This window comes from Polyodon spathula, chromosome 4, assembly GCF_017654505.1.
Source record: "Polyodon spathula isolate WHYD16114869_AA chromosome 4, ASM1765450v1, whole genome shotgun sequence".
NCBI classification, from domain to species: Eukaryota; Metazoa; Chordata; class Actinopteri; order Acipenseriformes; family Polyodontidae; genus Polyodon; species Polyodon spathula.
The window spans coordinates 83075888-83097850 of record NC_054537.1 but is presented as its reverse complement, the minus strand read 5'-3'; the positions used below and the strand labels follow the sequence as shown (position 1 = coordinate 83097850).

At 36.4% G+C, this 21963-nt stretch overlaps 1 protein-coding gene across 1 annotated transcript in view; it reads left to right on the top strand.

The window, feature by feature from the left end:
• Window positions 1-3741: 3741 nt before the first annotated feature.
• LOC121314971 (neural-cadherin-like) overlaps window positions 3742-21963 on the top strand; it is a 76885-nt gene continuing 58663 nt past the window's right edge. Inside the window, exon 1 of the mRNA XM_041248777.1 lies at window positions 3742-4870. Coding sequence (XP_041104711.1) covers window positions 3916-4870 — 955 coding nt within the window. The 5' untranslated portion in view covers window positions 3742-3915. The remainder of the gene's footprint in view (window positions 4871-21963) is intronic.

Genomic DNA, 21963 nt, shown 5'->3' with positions numbered 1-21963 from the left:
GGAGAACAGCAATCCACACAAATTCAAGCAGCTGTTTTTTCTGTTGTTTCACTTGGAATAGTGACTTATCCCTGCAGAGAGCATCCAAATAATTGAATAATTGTGTAGCTCTTGTACAGAATGTCAGGCCTTTATTCGGATCAATGCGATGAAAGTTACAACTGGAGATCTAATTGTATTCTTCACCTCAAATCAAATGTTTCAACAGACAAACCTGTGATCAATCCATCTAGCCTAAACTGAAAGGGCAATGCAAATACAGGGTTCGATTTCAAAAGAAATTGCTGCGTAACACCTTGTTATATTGCCGTTTCATTGGTGATATATCACTGCTTTACAAGCTCTTGCGATTCTAATTCAACTAAAGTCAGTTTTAACATAAAAACGTGGTCCTCTTTAGGTGTGCATTGTTATATGAGTCCTGGACTAAACTTCTGAAGATATCTGTATAACTAGCAAGAACAGCAAATGAAAGGAGTTCAGTAGAGACACAGAGACAGGTTATTTGCAAATGGTAGGCAGTAAGATTCTCTGTATTCAGCAGTACTGAACCATACAAAATTCAGTGCTCAAGGCTATGCTTTGTAAAACTAACAGAGTCATGAGATTCTATAATTAGATCATCACTAAGAAGATAAACATTTCTTTCCTTTTTACCTTTCGGGCAGCATCTTGTTGCACTGGCATTGTCTTTAAAAAAAACGGACATGAAAAGAGATCAGACACCCGGCAGGATCTGTGTACACCAATTAAGACCAGTAGGCCATTGATGGAATATTTACATGTGCAATAGCTGAAATGCACTAGATATACAGTAGCTGTACTGTACAATAGCAACACATGTGCAAATAAAAAAATATGTGTTTTACTGGTGATGTTAAAATAAAAACTAATTCTACGTAAATAGTCCTTAAGTTTTTTTAATCCAAGTTGCTACACTTTATGAGCTTCATTACCGCTATTATTTAATTGCCACTGTGTGCAGTTGAACTTAATTTAGAATATGTCTTCTCATCCATGTTGGCTCGCACCATGCTTTCTTTTCTGCTGTGTCATTCTCATTTAATTAAACAGTTGGATATGTAAGTTAAATCTTCTTAAACACACTGCACAGGGCAGTGAGCGTTGGGGGGTGGACCTGCGGACCAGCATGAAAAAGGGAAAGGGCTTCAATGTTGTGCTGTTCCTACAGAGGTCAGTGGAATCCGAGCCATGCTGGGCCTCATCTTCAGGGTTAAACAACGAGTGAAAAGATAGAATGGAGGGGGTCCATTTATCTTCACTTCTCCTGACTGGTAAGTGAGAATTTCAAATTAGGTAAAGGAAAAAGAAAAAGAGATTATCACTGAGTATGATGAATAGACCAGGGGCACTGAGTGTGCTCTGATAAGCATCAAGATGGCAACACAACGAGTACTGTATACACTGACCGTGCTGGTGATCAAACTTTAGTTTTCACACTTTCACACAGACAGACGCGGAACAATTACAGCCATCTGAAATTCACAATCCAGCTAAAGGGTATGCATCCACTAAGCCACCAGCTAAATGACCATTCAATAGCCAAGTGCACCCACATGCAGCACTTCAGGCAGACATGCAAGGCTATTATTAGACATGGTGCATTGATTTACAGCACCAGAAACCACCACCTAGGGGAAACAGCCAACAACAAACAGACAGTTCACTGAAAGAAATGTCACAACACTGCAAAAAGGACAATAACACGAGGAGACAAAAAAAAAAGTAGCTTCAAAGCATATTTTCTTACTTTTATTCTGCCCCCCTATGGCAGGGAACTAGAACAGAAGCACAGCGCCTCATCTCAGGTGAAAACACCTTAGAACAGAGTTATTTGTTTGAGTAATAAGAAGCACACAAACATCAAAAACGTTGAGGAGATACCGAAAAGTTTCCTACGGGATGTATATTAAAGTAATGTTTATATGGGTATCTACCCACTAGTGAAACAAACCATTTTGGTTTGATTGAGAGTTAGAGACATTAGGGTTTATATATATATATATATATATATATATATATATATATATATATATATATATATATATATATATATATATATATATATATATATATATATATATAATATAAATAAAGTTATTTATTATGGGCAGCATATTTTCATAAAATAATGTACAATATTGCAGGAGTCCTTCCTTAACCCTTGCATTGTGTCTCATCTTCCTCTTTGTAGCACACTGCCCACATCAAACTCCCTCTGGCTGTAATTTGAAATGAAAGGTATGATCCTCACCAAGACGCTGAAGATTCTTCATTGTCTGGGGGTCAATGCGAGGCTTTAATAGTAGACTTTGAGCTCTAGGACCCAGCTTTAAATGCACACCAAGTGCAGTGACCAAAGGCAATTTCTGTCTTGGGGGTCTGTGCTATAGGTCCTGATATCTCATTAAGTCAATATGAAAGCTGGTACTAACTGCAGGGAGTAGCCAGACCTTGAACAACAAATTAGAATAAGTTGTAGACTACTTAAGACACAACACACTGCTGAGCCATGAATCCTGGATAACAAGTAAGTGAATAGAAACTTTAAAAAGTGTGATTATGGGTTAAAATTTCTTAGGCATCACCACTTTTGTCCCCCACCAGTTTTTAGAACCTTTTTGAAAATGTCAAAAACTTTTAAGAAGTAACTGTCTTTTTTTCTTCTTCTTCTAAATTCTGACTTTGATTGATTGGCTTCAGAATACAGTTTAGATCTCCAGTTGTGACTTTCATTGCATTGATCCGAATAAAGGCCTGACATTCTGTACAAGAGCCACGCGTTTATTCAGTGATTCTAGTTATTCACGTTTTTGGGTTACAAAAACAATGGTCTTGTAAAAATAAAAGGACACATCATAGCAGATTCCTGAATTGCAGGGTATTATTGATCATTGGCACAAGTTTGCTTAATTCTGATCTCTATTTCGGAAAGCATTTAGATTCAGATCTGTTTAAATGTTTTAACATTAATGATTTATTAATTGAAGTGTGAGAGTGTGAATAATGTTATGGATCATTAATTCTTCTAGGACTCAACGATAAGCTCCAATAAGACACGGTTTGTTCTCATGAGCTCTGCTTGTGATTTAAAGAAAGAATGTGCAGAGGCTGACTTTAGAGGCTTGAGGCAGAGCCCTGTTAATAATGGAATAGTGAGATATGTTTGTATTTTTATTTTTATCTTAACAGTGCTGTAGGTATGGTTATTAATGCAATAAAATCTTGATTTTGCTTTGCTTCTTCACAAAACAACTGAACAGTACTATTGTTTACATATGCAATCGTATTCTCTTGATGTGTGACTGAATGTATTTTGTTTTTTATTTTCTAATTACCCAAACAGTAGGACAGCAATTCCATATTTGCCATCTTGCCATATGTTTTTTGTTGTTGTTGTTATTAGTTGTTGCTCATAATACTAGACTCCTCTCTCTGACACTAATACTACCTCAAGTTAGTTACATGTTTGCATTCATATATTTTATTTAAACCACACCATTACTGTTCTGCACTGTTAAATGGGGCAATATTTCAATGGGCGGTGACAGAAACGTTTGTCCGTCCTACAGAGCTTGTGATTGGCTTCATGGGAGGAGATGAAAGTACAACGTGAGAGTCTGCTGCTATGTGCACAGTACTCAGCCTTCGCTGGACCTGTGATGCTGTGGAAACGGTTCAATGTGTAGAAGTGCTACACCAATGTATTTTACTTCTTTAAAAAAAAAAACATTACTAGGCAAGAAGATTTGTTATTGTTTCACTTGTTTCAAATATACAAGTAGTCTATTTGGTTAATGCTACTGATATTTTTCAGAGATTTGCACTTGTTTAAACCGTGAATGTCTTGTATAAGTTGTCTAGGTAATGCTCTAGTACTAAATTAATGGAAACATGACGGTACATTGTGGAAATATGGACTTTTCGGGACATGTAGTACGGTTACTTTTCTTCATTTTCCTTTTGGAGGGGTTGGCAAATGCTGATGTGTTTTATGGACATGTTGAAGAAAACCTTCCACCTGAAACAAAAGTAGCGGGTCTCAGTATACCTGTGTGGAGAATGTGTCCCGGGGTTCCTTCCGAATCTGGACTGGCCTTTGCTTTAGAAGGGAAAGAGGCTTCTGATTTGCATGTATACTACCACCAAGGACACCTGCTTTTGAAAACTGCAAAAACTTTAGACAGAGAAGTCAAGTCGGCTTATGTTTTAACAGCGCGAGCAACATCATATGTCTGTTCTAGCAAAACTATGTTGCTAAATGTCAAGGTGCTGGACAAGAATGACAACAGACCCCGGTTCATTCAAGAAATGCTAAATGTAGACGTTGATGAATTTATTCCAGTAGGTACTGAAATACTGAAGTTATTTGCTGTAGACAGCGATTCGGGGGAAAATGCTAGAATTACCTACTATGCATCTCCCAATAACGCGCTTATGTTTGTTGTTCCCAAAACTGGGCAAGTGATGGTTGTAGACTCTCTCGTGGGTGAAACTAATTTTAGCTTCTATGCTTTTGCCAAGGATAATGGAGACATTGCGTTAAAAAGTGACCCTGCTATAGTCCAGGTTCATGTAAAAAGAAGTCAGGTAAACGGGATTGTTTCTAAAAGTAGGAAGCAGAGAGCCGTCTCAGAAGAAATGAGCTATGCAGTCAGTGTTACTGAAGATATGAAAGTTGGGGACCTGATTTTCATAGTGCCGTGTCTGAAGTTTGAAAAAAAGTGGTTCGAGGTGATTTCTGATGATGACTCCCCGGTGCGGATTGAAAGAGACTCGGGGAAACTGTATTTAGCCCAGAGGTTGCAAAGTGCCATAGACGTGGTGGTGAAAATTCAAAACTTAAAAGGTAAGAGTAGTTCAAGCAAATTGTTGTATTTAGGGAACAAGTATTGTGTACACTGTTTATCTGTTAGTAGCACTTCGTTTTGTCTGTTTCATAGATTGGCTTTTAAGTACATTTTCTTATGGTTATACTTTCTTCTGGCTAACTATTAAATGTTTATATACATGAAGTTGTGATAATCTTGAAAAAGGCACTCATAAGGAAGAAGCATTCCGAATATTCACTGTAATTCATTAGTTATACTGTACAGAGTCGCGTTTCCTAACAAAATGTATTGGAAAAGCCCCTTATCTAGGATTGTGTTGCTCTGGAGAAGCTCAAATATTGCATATTTAACGATGAACTCCTATGACTATGAAACGAAATACTTTTTTCCTGACAAATAAGTAACACTTTATAACTAATAACTAACAACAACAACAACAACAACAACAACAACAATAATAATAATAATAATAATAATAATAATAATAATAATAATAATAATACATTTGCAAAACAATTGTACAAAGGTGCACATAGTGTCAAGAACGTGACGCTTCTATATATAAAGAAAATTGCAGTCAGCGTATAGTTGCTTTTTTGTCTTTTGCTTTTTTATTTAAAAAAAAATCACCTATAGCTGTATAGTGGACTTTACGTTCGTTAACACCAGCTGTCTGTATTTAATATAAAACTAATCATTACATGTGGAGTAACATGTAAGTTTACGAAACACGTACTTTCTCATCCAAAAAAAAAAAAAAAAAAATTAGTAGGCTAGCAGTTTTTTGATGAGCGTCCTCGGTCTTAGGGAAAAAATGTGGGCGCGTTGTAGAATTTCGCGTTGACCTGGGACCTGGGTACCTTTTTTAAAATCTAGTCTGTGCTTTGCTCTTATGATGGGAATTTACTGTCGTTTTGGAGATGAAAGCGACAAAGGAGAAGGAACTAAGTGGCGTGTATAAAATCTGTCAGTTTGTTTGCAAAAATTTCAAAAATGGTTCTCCTACATTACTTGTTCAAGCACGAGCGCGTCAGGAAGAGCTGACACAGCGCACTTAAAATAATTGAGCTCTAAACAGCATCATTAACTGGTGGGTTGAACAAAATGAATGCGTTTACAAGTATTTAATACAGCAGTTAAACAAATAGGTAATACCGCAGTTAAACAAATAATCAAGGTTATGACTGTGTACTTAATTTCATTTGATACACTCTGAAGCAGGAAGCATGATGTTTTCAAAGTTTTATTTAACAAAAAATAGAACTTGCTCACTTAGAGTTCTGTACACAAGGCAACAAGTTAGCATCTTTAGTGCAGGCTCTAAATTCATAGAAATGATATTTACTAAATTACTTGACCTGAGGCTATTTTCTGAATTGATGGGCATCAGACCATTGTTTCTGTGTGTTTCATCATCTGCAGTCCACAAGAGACAGGAGAGAGGAGTCTTGGTAGCCCCCCACTGGGGGTGTAGATCTCTGCTGGAGGATATGTTGCAAAATATTGTTTAACCAATGCCACTGCAATTTAAAAAAAAAAAAAAAGTTAAACCAACTTGACTATCAATTTGAGTTAAACAAACTAGCACTCTGAGGTAAACTAACCAGCCATTGGCAGAGGGTGAGCATCAACCCAAGTTCAGTTACTTTTAACATGCAATTTTAGGATACATTAAGCATCTTTCTACAAAGCTCTTTGAAGTAGGTTTGTGTTTTTCCTGTTATTCCAGTTGGATAGGTATGTCTGTACCCCACTTCTCTTATCCAGTGTAGAGAGTGCCTTGGTTCCCTAGTATCAGATGGGTGATGAAATACGGTACTAGTGCATTGGAGTAAAGAGTGTGCAGTTTGTAGCATTTATGCTTGCTCATGTGCTGCCTGCCACATCTATCTCCTTTAAGTGTTACTGACAAGCATGCAGTGTGATTTGTTTACTATACTTCTGTAAAGAAAAATAATCCTCTCAAGCTGTCAGCCGCATCAAAGCATTCTGTGTTTAATTGCTGCATGAGGACAGACTTGCCTAATCCTTATTTTAATTGTTGGATGGAAGAGTTATTAATTTGAGCTTGAAAACGTTTGGGGCATTAACTGCAGTGCTGCAGACCGCAGCAGCTGAAATAATTAAGAAAAAAAAAAAAACATGCAAGAATGTCACACTTACGCATACTTACATGATATGTTATTAACTTGTTGCTGTTAAATTGGTAGCAGTATGGAATACATTACGCAGTTTTAGTTTAAAATGCGTAAGAGTGTTTGAACTGTGAAAATGCACAGGTAAGCGACCCTGTGAAAATGATTCCTTTAGAAAGCACTATGGAGGCTGCAAACAGCAATTATTCACTGTAGGTTTTTCACTGTAGGTCTGGACTAGCTGTTCTGCATTTCTGATGTAAAGCCTACTACTACCCCCTCTGTTTGTTTAAAGCAATTAGGAGTGTTTTTCCACCTGTGCCTCACAGACCTATAGCACACGTAAAGCTCATTCACAGCTCACCACTCTGCAAGGGCAGCAGCATGTTTGCTTTCAAAAGACTTACTAAATACCAGTCAATTATCACCCACATTGTTTCAACATGAAGAGGGGCTGAGGAGGGGACATGTTAACAACAGGAATGTGAGGGAAATGGACCATAAAGTGCTCATTGTTGAAATGTGCACCAAACAAGCGAGGAAGGAGAAAATGATCTGTTTTCTCAGTAATAGCTTCACAGATTTTCAACCCAGGGCACTTTTGAAAATGAGATATGTCATCTCAGTGGGGTTTCCTGATGAAATCTCTTTTGAAAAGATGACCTTGAAATTCATTCAAAGGCAGTGTTCAACGATAACACTATGTAACACAATTTTTGTTCCTGGGTAGTAAGTGTTATTTCCTAATTGCTTATGCCTCAAAAGTATAGAAAATGGCTATTATTCCCCACAAACTTTGCTTTTGTGACCAGGACAGGTAAATTTCAAAATATCACTATTTCCAATGAGAAAACAGGCGAATTTGCGTCTTTTCGTTCACATAAAGTCAGAAAATAATTACGATTATACGGTAAATTTACAGTATAATCGTAAATCTCGAAAAACTACTCACTTCTAAATCTTTTGTAGTCATTTTTGTATTACTTTAGTATAAATACATGTTAATTTGGATTCATATGTTGTTTTTTTCTGACTTTATGTGAACGAAAAGACAAATTCGCCCGTTTTCTCATTGGAAATAGTGATATTTTGAAATTTACCTGTCCTGGTCACAAAAGCAAAGTTTGTGGGGAATAATAGCCATTTTCTATACTTTTGAGGCATAAGCAATTAGGAAATAACACTTACTACCCAGGAACAAAAACAAACAAACAAAAAAATTGTTACACGGTGTAATATCCTCGAAAAGGAAGTGCGTTCATCACTTTTTACTATGAAGTTCGTAGGACTTGACAGCAGCTTCTTATAAAAAAAAAAAAAAACATTGGAGATCTTATGAAAATGTTCTTTAAAAACTTTGTTCAGTATTACAGCAATATTTTTTTTTTTTTAATCTCATGATAAATTGAAAAATGGTTTATATTGTGGTCACAGAGAGCTGAAGTTTTTCAGACCGCCTGCAGTTATTGTGCTATGCATACAATATTAATATATTGCTACTAGCAGTCAATTACCAGTCACCCCCTGGGCTTAGAGAGTAATCTGTTTTTGTTACCAATTTTAGAACTAATGGAATACCTGCTGCTATTTACTTTAAGAATAGCTCCCTTGTTATAAAGCTGGAAGTTTACCTCTGGTTTCATGAGAGGTTTTCTTTGTAATAGGTTAGATCTGAAGCTATACTAGGTTTCTTGCCTCACATTTTTGCACTGCATGTAAGCGCCATCAGCCCAGGGCATGCCCTGCTGTGGTGGAAAGCTGGTTTGCACTGAGCCAGGCTGCACCATGCTGCTGAGCCGCAAGGAATCTGGACTTGCTGTGCTGCTTTAAGCTATTGAACTTCCTTGCCAAGCTTGGGTTGGCTTGTATGAATATGCATGTTCACAGTATGGATGACATATGCCCAGAAATATTTGTATTGTGTTTTATTTATTCTTCTTTTAAGTGACTTCCTGGCTGTTTCATCGTGTTACCATCATGTTTTTTGTCAACATCCTCATAAAGGTTAACTATAGAATACTGTGGTAAAAGCACAGCAGAGGGTTGTAATGTCAGCATGGTAAGGCAGATATAAGTCTTTACTTAAGTAAAGCATTCTAAAATCCTGGTAAACTGCAAAATGGAACGGCTGGGTAAATTTACTATGGTAAACCTGGGTATTGTAGATCATTGCTGAGTTGGATAGCAAAGCTGCTACCTTGGCAGTAGTTTATGTGCGATTCAGGGGAGAAAGGGAATTTCTAAACATTTTTGGGTTAGAATTCTAAATAATGGTCTATGGGGAGATAATTATCTCAAAACTTTTTTTTACCCTTCTCCATACAGTAATTGCATTCTTTTTGATTATTATGAAAAGCAATGCTTACTTTTATCATTCAGAAAAAGCTTTTGATTAAAACAATTTCACCCGTGTGCGCTTTTTTTTTTGTTGTTGTTATTAATTTGTTTCTTTTTTAAGTTCTATTTGATTTTAACATGGTTTCAGGGGCCGCTGACATGTCCTCTAAAGAAAGAGGGTCTGTTAAACTTTTAGAAAAGAATAACTACCCTGTCTATTTCATAATAAGTTGTATACAACAATACAAAATAATTTTTTTGCTTTTTCTGGTTACACATGAAACAATCCATTTTGTAATAATACCAGTAAGAAATAACAATGTGTGTGTTGGGTATGGGGTTAAAAGGGGGTTATAGCATCCGAGTTTGTCACTCAGTCCATTACTTTTTATATAACCAAACAGAGAGAGAAAGAAAGGGAGAGTGTTTTTTCTTGCAAAACTTATGCTAATGGAAGGTCTTACTGACGATGATCCCTACTCTGACTTCAATGGCTGGGCGATAATGTTCCTTGAAGATGCTTTGTTTGTCTGCATAAAGGTGAGGGGCGAGGTCAAAATGCGACTGAGAAAAGGGAGACGTGCAGGCAGCATAAGAATCGGAACAAACGTAATAATGTTCTTTCAAGGATTAAAGCTATCTAATATGTTTATAGCACGCAATGTCGTAGGCATTTTTAAATATATATTTTAAGTGTGTGTGTGTGTGTGTGTGTGTGTGTGTGTGTGTGTGTGTGTGTGTGTGTGTGTGTGTGTGTGTGTGTGTGTGTGTGAATAAAACTAAAGTTGCCAAATCAAAACTATTAAATATTTTTTTTTTATTTTGACATTCATGATATTGAAATTAATGATTTCTTTTTTTTTTACAAAAAACAATAATGAATAATAATGATATATGTCAAAATCAGGAAAAGGAAAGATAATACATTCATTGTCCATTCTGTTTTGATCTTTTACTGTAGCCTTAGTTAATCGAACTTCATGCCCCGTCACAGTCATCCTGCCATTGTGTGATAATAGGTTATTGACAGTAGATAGAGAAAAGCCCAGGGGATACAGCGTAATAGGACAAGGTCGTTGAAGTCACCCAAAATGGATATTTGCTAAACTGTTTACATGCATTACCTCCTAAGTTATATCTTGGTTGAAGATTTAATAGTTTTAAATAATGGCTGAATTGAGATCAACCAATGTTAAAATCATTAATATAGAGCCTATTCCTGATGGGATTTCTCAGCTAAATGTTGTTTTACCTGACCACAGTTTCCAGGAGCACATGGTTTCTGTATTTTTTCTTTAAAACAATGGGCTAGATGTGCTAAGTGTAATCCTATAATAATTACAGATAGGTGGGTGATTCTGTGAAATAGAAAACTGTTCAAAACTAGTGAAAAACAGCAACAACCGGGATGCAGGTCAAATCCCTCTAAGATGTAATAGAAAACAAAGTAAAAGTAGCCCATTGTCTTGTGATGTCAGCCTATAAATATTCACTATGTTTGATGGAATTAAAAGCATAGTTTTCAAGCACTTACAGTTGGTGCTAAATAAGGAGAACAAAGTAAATCATCCAATAGCTAACAATGCCCAGGATCTGCCCATAGGCTTCAGTTAATTTTGAAAAGAAAATGGCTACTGTTAAGGTTATTTGACAGTTGGTGCTAATTAGTTTAATATTTTTAACTCTGTGATACATCCACAGAACATTATATATATAATATATATATATATATATATATATATATATATATATATATATATATATATATATATATATATCATGTCACTGTTGGTGTGGCAAAGTGGCTGCTGATCCTGAACAGGTGTAGAGGTGATGCAGTGCAGGAATAATCACAGACGATTTGTAATCCGGTACAGAGAGTGTTTTATTTGTAATCCAAGTCTGGCGACCAAATAATAAACCCTGGCAATGCACAACAATGTGTACTTCACTGAGGTGGCAAAAACAGGGTTACAGTCCAAACAATAAACACAAATGATCTGCCTCACAATAATACTGGATACGGTCTCCAGCCATACTTCATGTAAACCATGCATGACTTATTTTAACGGTGGGAGCAAGAATGATGTTTGTGGTACAAGCATGAGAGATCACAAAAACACCTGAAAGCCAGTGACAATTAATAACTTCCGTTGCCAAAGGAAATACGGAGATCAAGATAAGTTAAATATGCAAAGACCTTTACATTTGACTATTTTGTAGGTCTTATGTAGGTATTCACTTCAATTTAGGCCACTAAGATTTCAGTTTACAAAAGCTGTCTTATTTTGAAAACTCAGTGTTGACAGGTATGGGATACAGGCAAATAAAATTGCAAAAAATCACAAACTATAAATAGATACTGATCTTTTTTTTTTTTTAATTTAACACTCACCAAAAGATAAAGACAAAGAATATTAGTGACTGCTTCTGGTGCTTCCTGATACCTGGGACGGCTGCTTGAACCAGCGCATCAACATCTGGAGCAAATGACAGGGCTGACGATATCTTGAATATCGAGTTAAGTAAGTTGAGAACAAAATTTAGATTTCTTGATATTCATGATGGAGAAAGCTTTCTTCTTCTCAGGACACATTATCTCAGCAGCTTCAAAAAACTCACCATCAGAAAATGGTTTTGAAGAACCAGCTATTTCATGGGCAATCACATAGCTCACCTTAACAGCAGCATCCCTTATGTTACAAGCATTTGTAAACACTGATTGCTGCTTTTTCAATGATCGTGCTAATTTAGAGTATTTATCTTCATGTAACTTTCCTGTATATTTCTCATATTTCTTGCCATGGTTTGCTTCATAGTGTCTTTTAATGTTGTATTCTTTCACAACAGACCCATGTTGCTTACAGATAAAGCACATTGGCTTTCCATTCATGTCCACAAAGAAATGCGAAATTCCCCATTTCTCTTGAAACACATGGTAGTCTTGGGTCACCTTTCTCTTCACGGATAAAGACAGAATGACACTACGGAGCTTACAAATCAGAACTGAGTGAAAGCCTTTTTCTGGTATCACTGGTGTCGTCTACTCGAACCAGCTGACACACTGCTGTGTCAGCCATGTGGTCGACGATTGACAGCAATCATAGCAACATGACAATTTGTGTTGCTCATGCGAAGAAATTTGTTCAGAGGCATGTTTCCGCACATGTTCTAAGAGGTGACTGTGAGTGAAATAAACCAAATATGTGCTATTTAGGGGAATGGAAATATGCTATGTATGATAATTGCTGTTAAATGTGATCATTTTGAGGTTTTAGGATTGTCTTTGTATTTTTTATAACTGTCACTTGGCCCATGCCAAGCACCAGGGTATTGGATCAGGCCCACCATACGAAACGAGTTGAACACCCCTGATTTAAGCAATGTAGAAATCAATTAAGTAAATATGAAAAGACTAATTTGGTTGTGCTCGGCAGAAAATCAACAAAGAAACACAGCTGGTCTAAGATTTCACATTAAATTCTGGTTCTTCTGGATAAGTCATTGTACAGCCGCATACAAATAACTCTTTAGTTAGAACCACTCTCCCGTTAACTGTGCTGACAAGAAAGGCTGGGGTTAGCAAATAAATACAAGGGCTATCTCAGTAACCTTTCAATAAGAAATGTACTTTTTATCCTGTGACAATGGTTCTGTACCATACCATGGAGCAATTGTAGCACAAGGACAGCTACCACTAGAATTCACCAGAATAGAATGGTGGTATTTCCATGTTTTGACATAGTAATGTGCTTCTGTGTCCGTGCTATTGGGCAATATTTCCTCTCATTGTGCCATGTAGTCTGCTGTGGTTTCTTCAGGGCCATAGCACTATATTCTATAGCTGTCCCAATGGGTTTATTTTTCTGTAATGGTAAACCTGAACTTATTCATTTAGATGTGTACTATAGACATACAAGCCTTAATATCACATGCAGTTAAACATTTTGTGGTCACACTATTGATAACATGACGACTTGTTATTTAAATTCTAAATGAGTTGTAAAAATGCCAGAGAAATGTTCAGGACGATAGAAACTTTATGATGTGTTTTTAACCCTCCCCCTTAGGGAATGCAAGAACAAACAGAGGCTCATTAACCACTGACAGCTGGAAGATAGCTCAAAACCACCAGGAGCCAACTGTGGGGGTTGTTGTGTGAAGTCGTAGGTATTAAGAGCAGACTGATTCATACGCTGGCAAAGATAGCTTTACAATTTGCTCCCCGGTAATGTCCAAAATGGATGATTATAGAGTAAACTAGTAAACTATATCAAAGAAACAACAGTATTTGTTTGTTTTTGGCTACAATTAATAAGTTACAGCTATTCCAAATACTGGACTGGAACACTGCACAGTGTAAAGAGGGAGAGAGAAATGTAACAGTTTTAAAAAGTTTTTATATGCACTGAATAAATCTGAAAATATGACAGCCATCCACAGCTAGTACCAATCATAGCCGTTTCAGCTACAGTACTCCTGAACGTTTATAGCGTCTTTTGTTAGTGCGACCCTGGCAGCAGATGATGGTTCTGATAGGTTTACACATTGGTTGCAATTGGGTTACTGGTTTATATTGTTTTATGTTGCAATATAAAAATGTCTCAACTGTGGCATAATTCTTTAAGTGGCTGATTCCAGCTGTTCTAAAATTGCCCCTATAACAGAACTATAGCATTTACCTTGAAAAGTTTAACAAGATAAACTTGTTTTAATCCGATACTGCCATTTTACTGTCAGATTATTCAAAGTGTTCATTCTGATTTTAGTGGTACAAAAAATAGTTTTACTTGGCCATATTACATAATTCAAATAATACTATGTATTTTCATGAATAAAAAGTGTCAAATAATATAATTATCGAGTTATGTATACATTTTTGGTAATTTATGTTTTACATACATTTTATGTACATTACATATTCCACGTAAGTAAATGTTAACAAAAACCCATCAACTTATTTTTCACATAGAAAAAAGGCCTTTTTATAGTATTCAGTTTAAAGTCAGACAAGAGCCTTTAAATTTGAATGACATTTCAGACTACAAAGAAAACTCTGGTAAAGATAAGCTAAATCTTGCTAAATTTTAATTAAAATATTAAAAGCGACTTTTAAGGCTTTAGTAGCCATCTTATAATAGGAAGCTATGTTTTTTGTGCTAGTCATTACCAGTCACTTCTACAGCAGCAGTACACTGGAGTCTCATTGAGAGTGTTTTATGATGAGTGGTTCGGACGGGTAGCCTCACCTCGACAGGGACCTCTTGCATTAGAGGTGTATTTCTTGTGATTTATGTACAGGGGGTAATATAATCAGTCTCTAATGAGCAGTTGCCCTAAAAACTGTTTCTGTTCAGTAAGTGGATAAAGCCCCGGCTCTGTCTGCACCTGGGTTTTAGGGCAAGACCTGGGATTTTACACGAGTTGAATCAGAATGTTGCTGATAGGGTGACACAAAGCGCCCTGACCTTTGCTCCTCATTCCAGGGCCTCTTATTAGCAGCAGTCTGGAGCTCAGCTTGGGTCTTCTTTTATGTATGAAAATAAGAGTATGTGCCAAATTGTTTTATGTGAGGGACAACATTTGTCCTATATTTTCATACCTAAATAAAGATCCCAGATACTATAGGCAAATGAATACTACTGCTGCATTGGGATTTGACAACCAATTACTGTTAGTAAAACTAACTAAGTTCAGGTAAACACATTTTTTCTGACAATGATAAACGCTTTTTTTGATGTGTAAACAAACTTTTTTCTTCAATTTTTGCTTTACTAAATATTTTGTGTGTGAGTGTTTGATGTTGAAGAATGATTGGGTGGGTGGGAAGACTTGTCATTGTTTACCATTGATATTAACTTACATAATATACAGTATGATTAAAAAATAAGTTTACCACATCAATGCATGGTGTATTGCTGTGGTAAACTTAGTTTCTAATCACCCTGTATATATATATTTTATATTCTAGACTTGTTTTGGCATCTTTAACAACAGCGTAGTGCAGGTTCTTAATGAATATGTGTTAAAACATTAATTAAATAATGCAAGGATCGGAGCTTTGAGATTAGGACACAGCACAACAGACAGTTGCACCGATACAAACAGTTTCACTTACAGAGATCTGCACTTACATCAATTAAAATGTAAAAAGTGGAAAGTGTGATTGAGTCAAATTGTACATTTTTTGTTTCTGTAAAAAACTGGATACCAGAAATACTGTGATTTTGTGGAACATTTTGGAAAGCCCCAGTTAATAATAATTCAGCTTTATTAAAGTGATTATTTCTTCATCTAATAAGAAGTTGATTATATTCTTTTCACGTATATACGTCTCATCTTTTTTTTTCATGCACAAGGGAACCATGTCATACTTGTTTTTATAATCCACTTAGTTAGAACAGTCTATTAAATCCACCATGATTATAAAAGTAAGCTATTCCTCTTCCTCAGCCTCAGTGACTGCAGCCTATTACTGTAACACTGTCTCTGATTGGCAGCCACACTGATTCTCCCTTGTCAAACCAAAATCAATGACCTAAAAAAAACTAAACAGAACACCAAAGAACTCTAAACACACTTTTTGTAATCGCATTCAAGAGTTTACACAAGCCTTGTATTATCTAATTTATAAATTAGCTCTACCTAGCAAAGGAACCTCTATACTAGGGGATCAGCACACATGGTCATTGCAGAGATACCCATTCCTTTACCAAGGACACCATTTTGAATTTACTAAATAATACTCCTTTGTCATTTTATTACTTTCCTTGCACGAATGTGCACGACCATCCAACTGTCTGTCTGTCTGTCTTTCTGCTTGTACCAGTCATTTGGTCCACATGTATATTAAACCTGCTAATTATTCTCCAAGTGTCTCTAAGTCATTTGCACATTAGAATACACAATCCCTAACTGAAAACAAACCTTCATTAAACTCATCAACTACAGCCATTTTCTTATTCAACAAAACCTACAGTTGTATTATTTCAGCAGCAACTGTATTCAGGAGGGACATGCATCTATCATTAATTTTCATACAAAATAAGATTTGAATTGGTATCTTATTTATGGGGGGGTTCTCTTAAAATTTCCCAAAAACAGTATAAATAAATACAGTATATAGCTATTCTTAAAAAAAACTCCAGTAAATCACATTCCTTTGCTTGAAAGCCACAAGACCTTTAGTCCCCTGAGAAGAAAGGACACTAAGCCTTTGTTTTATTTCTGTTTTCAACACTCACACTTCAGAGTGTCAAAAACATTTTTAGTAGCAATAAAAAATAAATAAGTTCCATGCAGTGTTTTGAGGTGCATGTGGCGAATGTGTCACTGGGATGGATAAAGTGATGCACAAAACTGCGCCAAGACCCCTTTGAAATCCACAACAAAAGAGGGATAAGCCGTGTATAGGGGAGTACTGAAGCAAGTCTGCCTTTGCCTGTGTGTGCGAATCTGAGAGAGGAGGTGTGCTTGCGCATTTACATTACATTCATATAAAAGACTGTCAGATCCTCCGAGGGATTGGAATGTATGACAGGACCTACAAATGGAAGATTTAAAGTTCGCCTCGGTTTGCAAATTTTCTTTGCTTAGAGTTTTAACCCATTGTACCCACCACACTCGTCAGGTTTAGCAAAGCAGAATATATATATATAATATATATAATATATATATATATATATATATATTATATATATACACACACATACACACACACACAGGGAATACTATGGAACAACATTGATCGCTACTTTGCCAAAATATAAATGTCTCCTGTGATCTGGGGGATCAGAATGTTGGGTCTTGTTTTTAAAATATCAAGTTACATTTTCAATAAAATAAATTATAAAAAAAAATGAACTCCAATCGGAGGTAGAAATTTGTCTTTATCAGGTTTAACCCTATAATTAAAACCCTTACCGATTATATATAACATTTCAGGGATCCAGTCTCGGCACCCATCTTTTTATGAGGAAGTTAATACTGGGTATCGGGTCAATACGTATTTTAACATTCTATTTGTTATCCATCCTACTGGCCCATAATTGGGTCAATGAATGGTTTAGTGAGGCTTTGTATTGGTGTTTTTGGTTCAGAAGATCAGTTGCAACAAAAGGCAGTTAATTAAGTTTAAGGTTTTGTAATGATTTGTGGAAGGGCATTGTTTGTACCAAATTTTGTTTTACCATTCCTATGCAAAGTCCTCTACAGCAAGGACATATGTGCCTATGTGTGTGTGCCTGTGTTTGCTCCTGTGTGCAAGGTTGCAAAAGTGTGCAGAGGAGAGCATGTGTGTTTGCACATGTGCAAAATGTTAACATAAAAGTGTGTGCATATACATGTGAAATGTTAACGCATAAGTGTGCGCATATGTTGTTTCTTTGTGTGGGAGGGGGAGCTAAAGGATGTATATGTGTGTGTGCTAACGTGTAAATGTTAATCTGTGTGCTTGAGTTTTCTTTTATACAAGTGTGGTATCATAGAGTCTAGAGTTACCTCTATTGAGCCACTGTCATTGGTTTCAGGCTCATGTAGTGTTGTTTGCTTTTTTTCAGAAAAACAGAACAGAAGGTGTTCTGGTATAAATAAAGAGGTAGTAGAATCTTTAAAAACAAATACAGACTCAAACTGAATTGAGCATAACCACATTTTTGCCTAAGAGTCTTTTTTTTATAGTATATAAAACATGAAAAAATGCCTCCTGTTTTTTTTTGTTGTTGTTGTTGTTTTTTTAATAGATCTTATGCATATCTGTGCAGAAGGTGAGCATATCAGATGAATATCAAGGACACTGAGAATATTTAGAAAGTTTTGAAGCCCATGGGAAATGGCAGCCTCTTAAATCCCATTCTAAATATTCACTTTTAATTACTCTGTAGAAGTCAATTCTCAGGTTGAAAAACTGTATGAAATGAGCATGAAATTGCTGCAGTGTATTGAGTGTTATCTTTGCGAGCTTTAGCTGAACACACATATTTGCAGTTAGTAACAAGTCCAACCTTTTGAAGTTTCCTTGTAACAAGTGAGAAGGGCTGCTTTGATGTTCTCTGCCTAGTGCATGTCAGCTGGGATTCCTGACAGTAAAAGAGTGGATGGGAAATGCATTAGCTACCTCCTGGCCTGAGAACTGTGAGATAAAAGACAATGTGGTTTTTCATCTCTCAAAGTAAATGACTACCTCATGCAGTTTACAGGGAATTTCAAAAACGAGCTAAAGCTGATGTTGCCATTCTCAGAACAGGTCTTTTTTGCAATAATAATTTTGTATAAATGAGGTGAATTGAGGAATCTGAACCCCTTCCCACCATAAAGATGACAAGTTTGGTCATGTTCTACCCTCAACACATGCCATGGTGTCCCTTCCTAATTCTTTACCACATTACATATCACACTTCTGGTTATTATTTTAACCAATGCACATCCTGAATCCAGTTAGGCCAATAAATCAACCATTCTAAAACTGACCTATATTGGTAACTAATAATATTACAACAAAAAGTTGTAAATAGCTGTACAGTGCAGGGTAACAGACAAGACAGAGTTTTTTTTTTTTAGATGTTTAAACCATTTAAGGTTTTACTATGATCTTTATTAGTCATACTAATAAAGGATTTTGTGAAAAAGCAGTCTTGTTTGTGAATTGTTACAAACAAGTTGCCTCCACTGCCAGCAACATGTACTGTACCTTAGCTTCAGTGGATTATAATTTTTTTTCTGCTGTTTTTGTTCTAAAGTACAAAGTTGTGGTTACTTTTGCCCAGAGCACTGTATATAGTTACAGAGGCAATACCATTGCTCAGTATATCGTCTCTTTTTGTTCTTTATATTGAGCACTGATAGTGATTTATTTTGGCAGAAAACCAATACATTTCATAACTGGTACAGTACAGACTGAATTCTGGAATGTCAACAGTCCAGTCGAATCAAAACAAACTGTTCACTTTTAAAAACACTCCAAAGTTTTATAAATTTGCCAAGAGTGCATATTTCACACTCAGAATGTCAATGGCAAAGCATTCTAAACATTTAAATCACAACAGTGTCTATATAAAGAGGTTCATTGCATTAATACCAGGATTTCTTCTGTTTTTTTTTTATTTATATTTAATACTTTATGATATGTTTATAAGTGTTTGTTGAATCACGTGGTGAGTGTGCTTTCTCTTGCACTCTTTATGACAGACCCGACTTGCTTTGCTCACGGGCTTGGCACAGTTAATCATATGCGAGAAATACACTTTCAGCTTGATTAAAGGTAGCCACATAACTCTTTTAAACACACATGACAACATGGAAAGCCCTAAAGGACAGTGTCTGCACTCCAGCGGTAAGATAAGATACACTGTACAACTAGCCTGAGCTGTATTGTTTTCATCCTCTTATTGGGAAGAGGACTCTATTGTTTTCATACATTAAAGGTGCACAAAGTTTAATTTAAGTGAATTTGCTACTTGAATCTAGAGCTTATGATAGATATACCTTATGGCAATATACATTAAAGACAAGTCTTGCAATTTAAAGCAGAGCTTGCATTAAGTACTACAGGGATACTTCATCTACATTTTCATAATATTTAATTTCGTACCTATTAAGAATGCTTTTAAAAAGCAAATTAGTAAACACACCCCTTAACAAAATATTTGACCTTTTATTAAAAATAAAAAAATAAATAAATAAATAACATTATGAAATGTTGGATTTAAAACCTGCAAGCTGGTGGAGGCTGAAGTGAGACTTGAGCACTGTGTACTTCAGAGCAAGGGGAATCCAGCACTTGACGTCCTTTTCTGACCAGTAGACCAGCAGTCTAGATATGCTGTTTCCCTGCCGGTTTTTACACATTACAAAATCAGAAATACACACTAAATTAAAATTTAATGCGTAAAAATACAAATAGCAATTTCCTTGCACAGCTTGTCTGCCTCCCCACCCTCCTCCCCTAAAACTTCCACTAACAACTACATCTCCCAGAATACAATGTCTTCAGTTACTAGGAAACTACACAAGAAAAATACAACGAACAAACATTATCCAGTCTCTGGCTAGCTCTGTTGTATTTGCAGACAATCAGAGTAAGAATATTTCGAAACTACTCAGTCATAAACACCCCAGTCCGGCTACAAATTCGACTGGAACTATTGCCAGAGTCAACCGCTAAAAAAGGTGCCTATAATATTAAACAAACTGTTTTATAAGTTATTTATGAATTTCCTTATTTTGTGTATCTGTGTGGCTTTTTATAAAGAAGAACATGTTCACTGAGTTTAAGAATTTAATGTTAAAATGTAAGTAATGTAATTAATCTACAGTTGGTGTGATACCTCAAAAAAAATGTGCTAAGCCGATGAAGAAGCTTTTAGAACACACGTGTGGTTGTACAGTAGATCAAAGTAACATTGCAGTTAAATTCCTTTGAATTTGAAAGTGTACCAATAAATACTATCTGTTTTAACTGTTATTCAATAGTATTGTGTATCTTGTGACGTGGTACTCAATTTTAGCCTTTTATTTGAATTGCAAATAACGTGTATTGTTGTTGTTTTTTTTTAATCAGAGAATAAAAGGATCTAGGACTAGGATCCCTGTTTATCAGTAACTCAGCTCACAAACTTTCCCTGCAAATGCAGCATTCTTTTTTTTTTTCAGGGCCAACATGTCCTGTTTCCTAAGCGCGAGACTGAAAGATAATACAGCGGAACTCTTTTTAATTAACTGTTCTGGATGGAGGATCCGCAATGTGGATGATTTAAATTGCAATTGAACAGACGAATTAATGATGGATGATGAATTTGGCCGGAGACCTTGCCCCTGGGTGTTCGACAGCTACCCGCAATGCTGGCCGGCTAGCACATACACAAGCAATAGCATGTTGTCTAGTGCCACAGATAGGAAGTGGCGTGAAACCGTGACTGGATAAAATGAAAATGATGAATGACGCAACAGCCTGAAAAGTAGCTGCTGAGATACGGGCCCGTCCCCCAGAGCCTGAACTGCACTGAGGGAGAGCCCAGCCTCTGCAGCCTGCCACGCACCCTGCAGAAACTAAATAGGCCCCACCCCCCAGAGCATGAACTGCACTGAGGGAGAGCCTAGCCTCTCCAGCCTGCCACACACCCTGCAGAAACTAAATACGAACCGCTCTGCACTCAGATAAGGAAAAAAACCCTACTCGCTCGTAGATGGAGTCGTAGCCCTTCCTCCAGGCTGTAAAGACAGCCGTCTCCCTGTTTGCCCTCGCCGCGCGAGACTGAGAGACCAAACAAAAGAAGCGACATGAATAAAAGACACACTGAGTTTTTATGGCGCTTGGAGATGATGTGTTGATTAGTGGGCGGAGTCTCCTTCCAGAAACACAACCAAGTTTCCTAAGAAAGAACCCTGCAGTTAACAAGCTCTCTCAGTCAACAGTTTCATCTTTAATTATAAAGCGCAGGGACACTTACAGTCACAAGCAGTAAACACTTTCACTTAACTGAGTTAAATTTGGTGTTCAGACAGAGATTTACATTTAAAAGCCTGCAACACTTCAGGCAATCCCACACACAGGTTTACTTTTCAATGCAAACATTTTAAGCAGCTAGTTTCTTACAGTCCTCGACAACTAGTCCTGATGAATGTGTTTGTAATTTAACAGG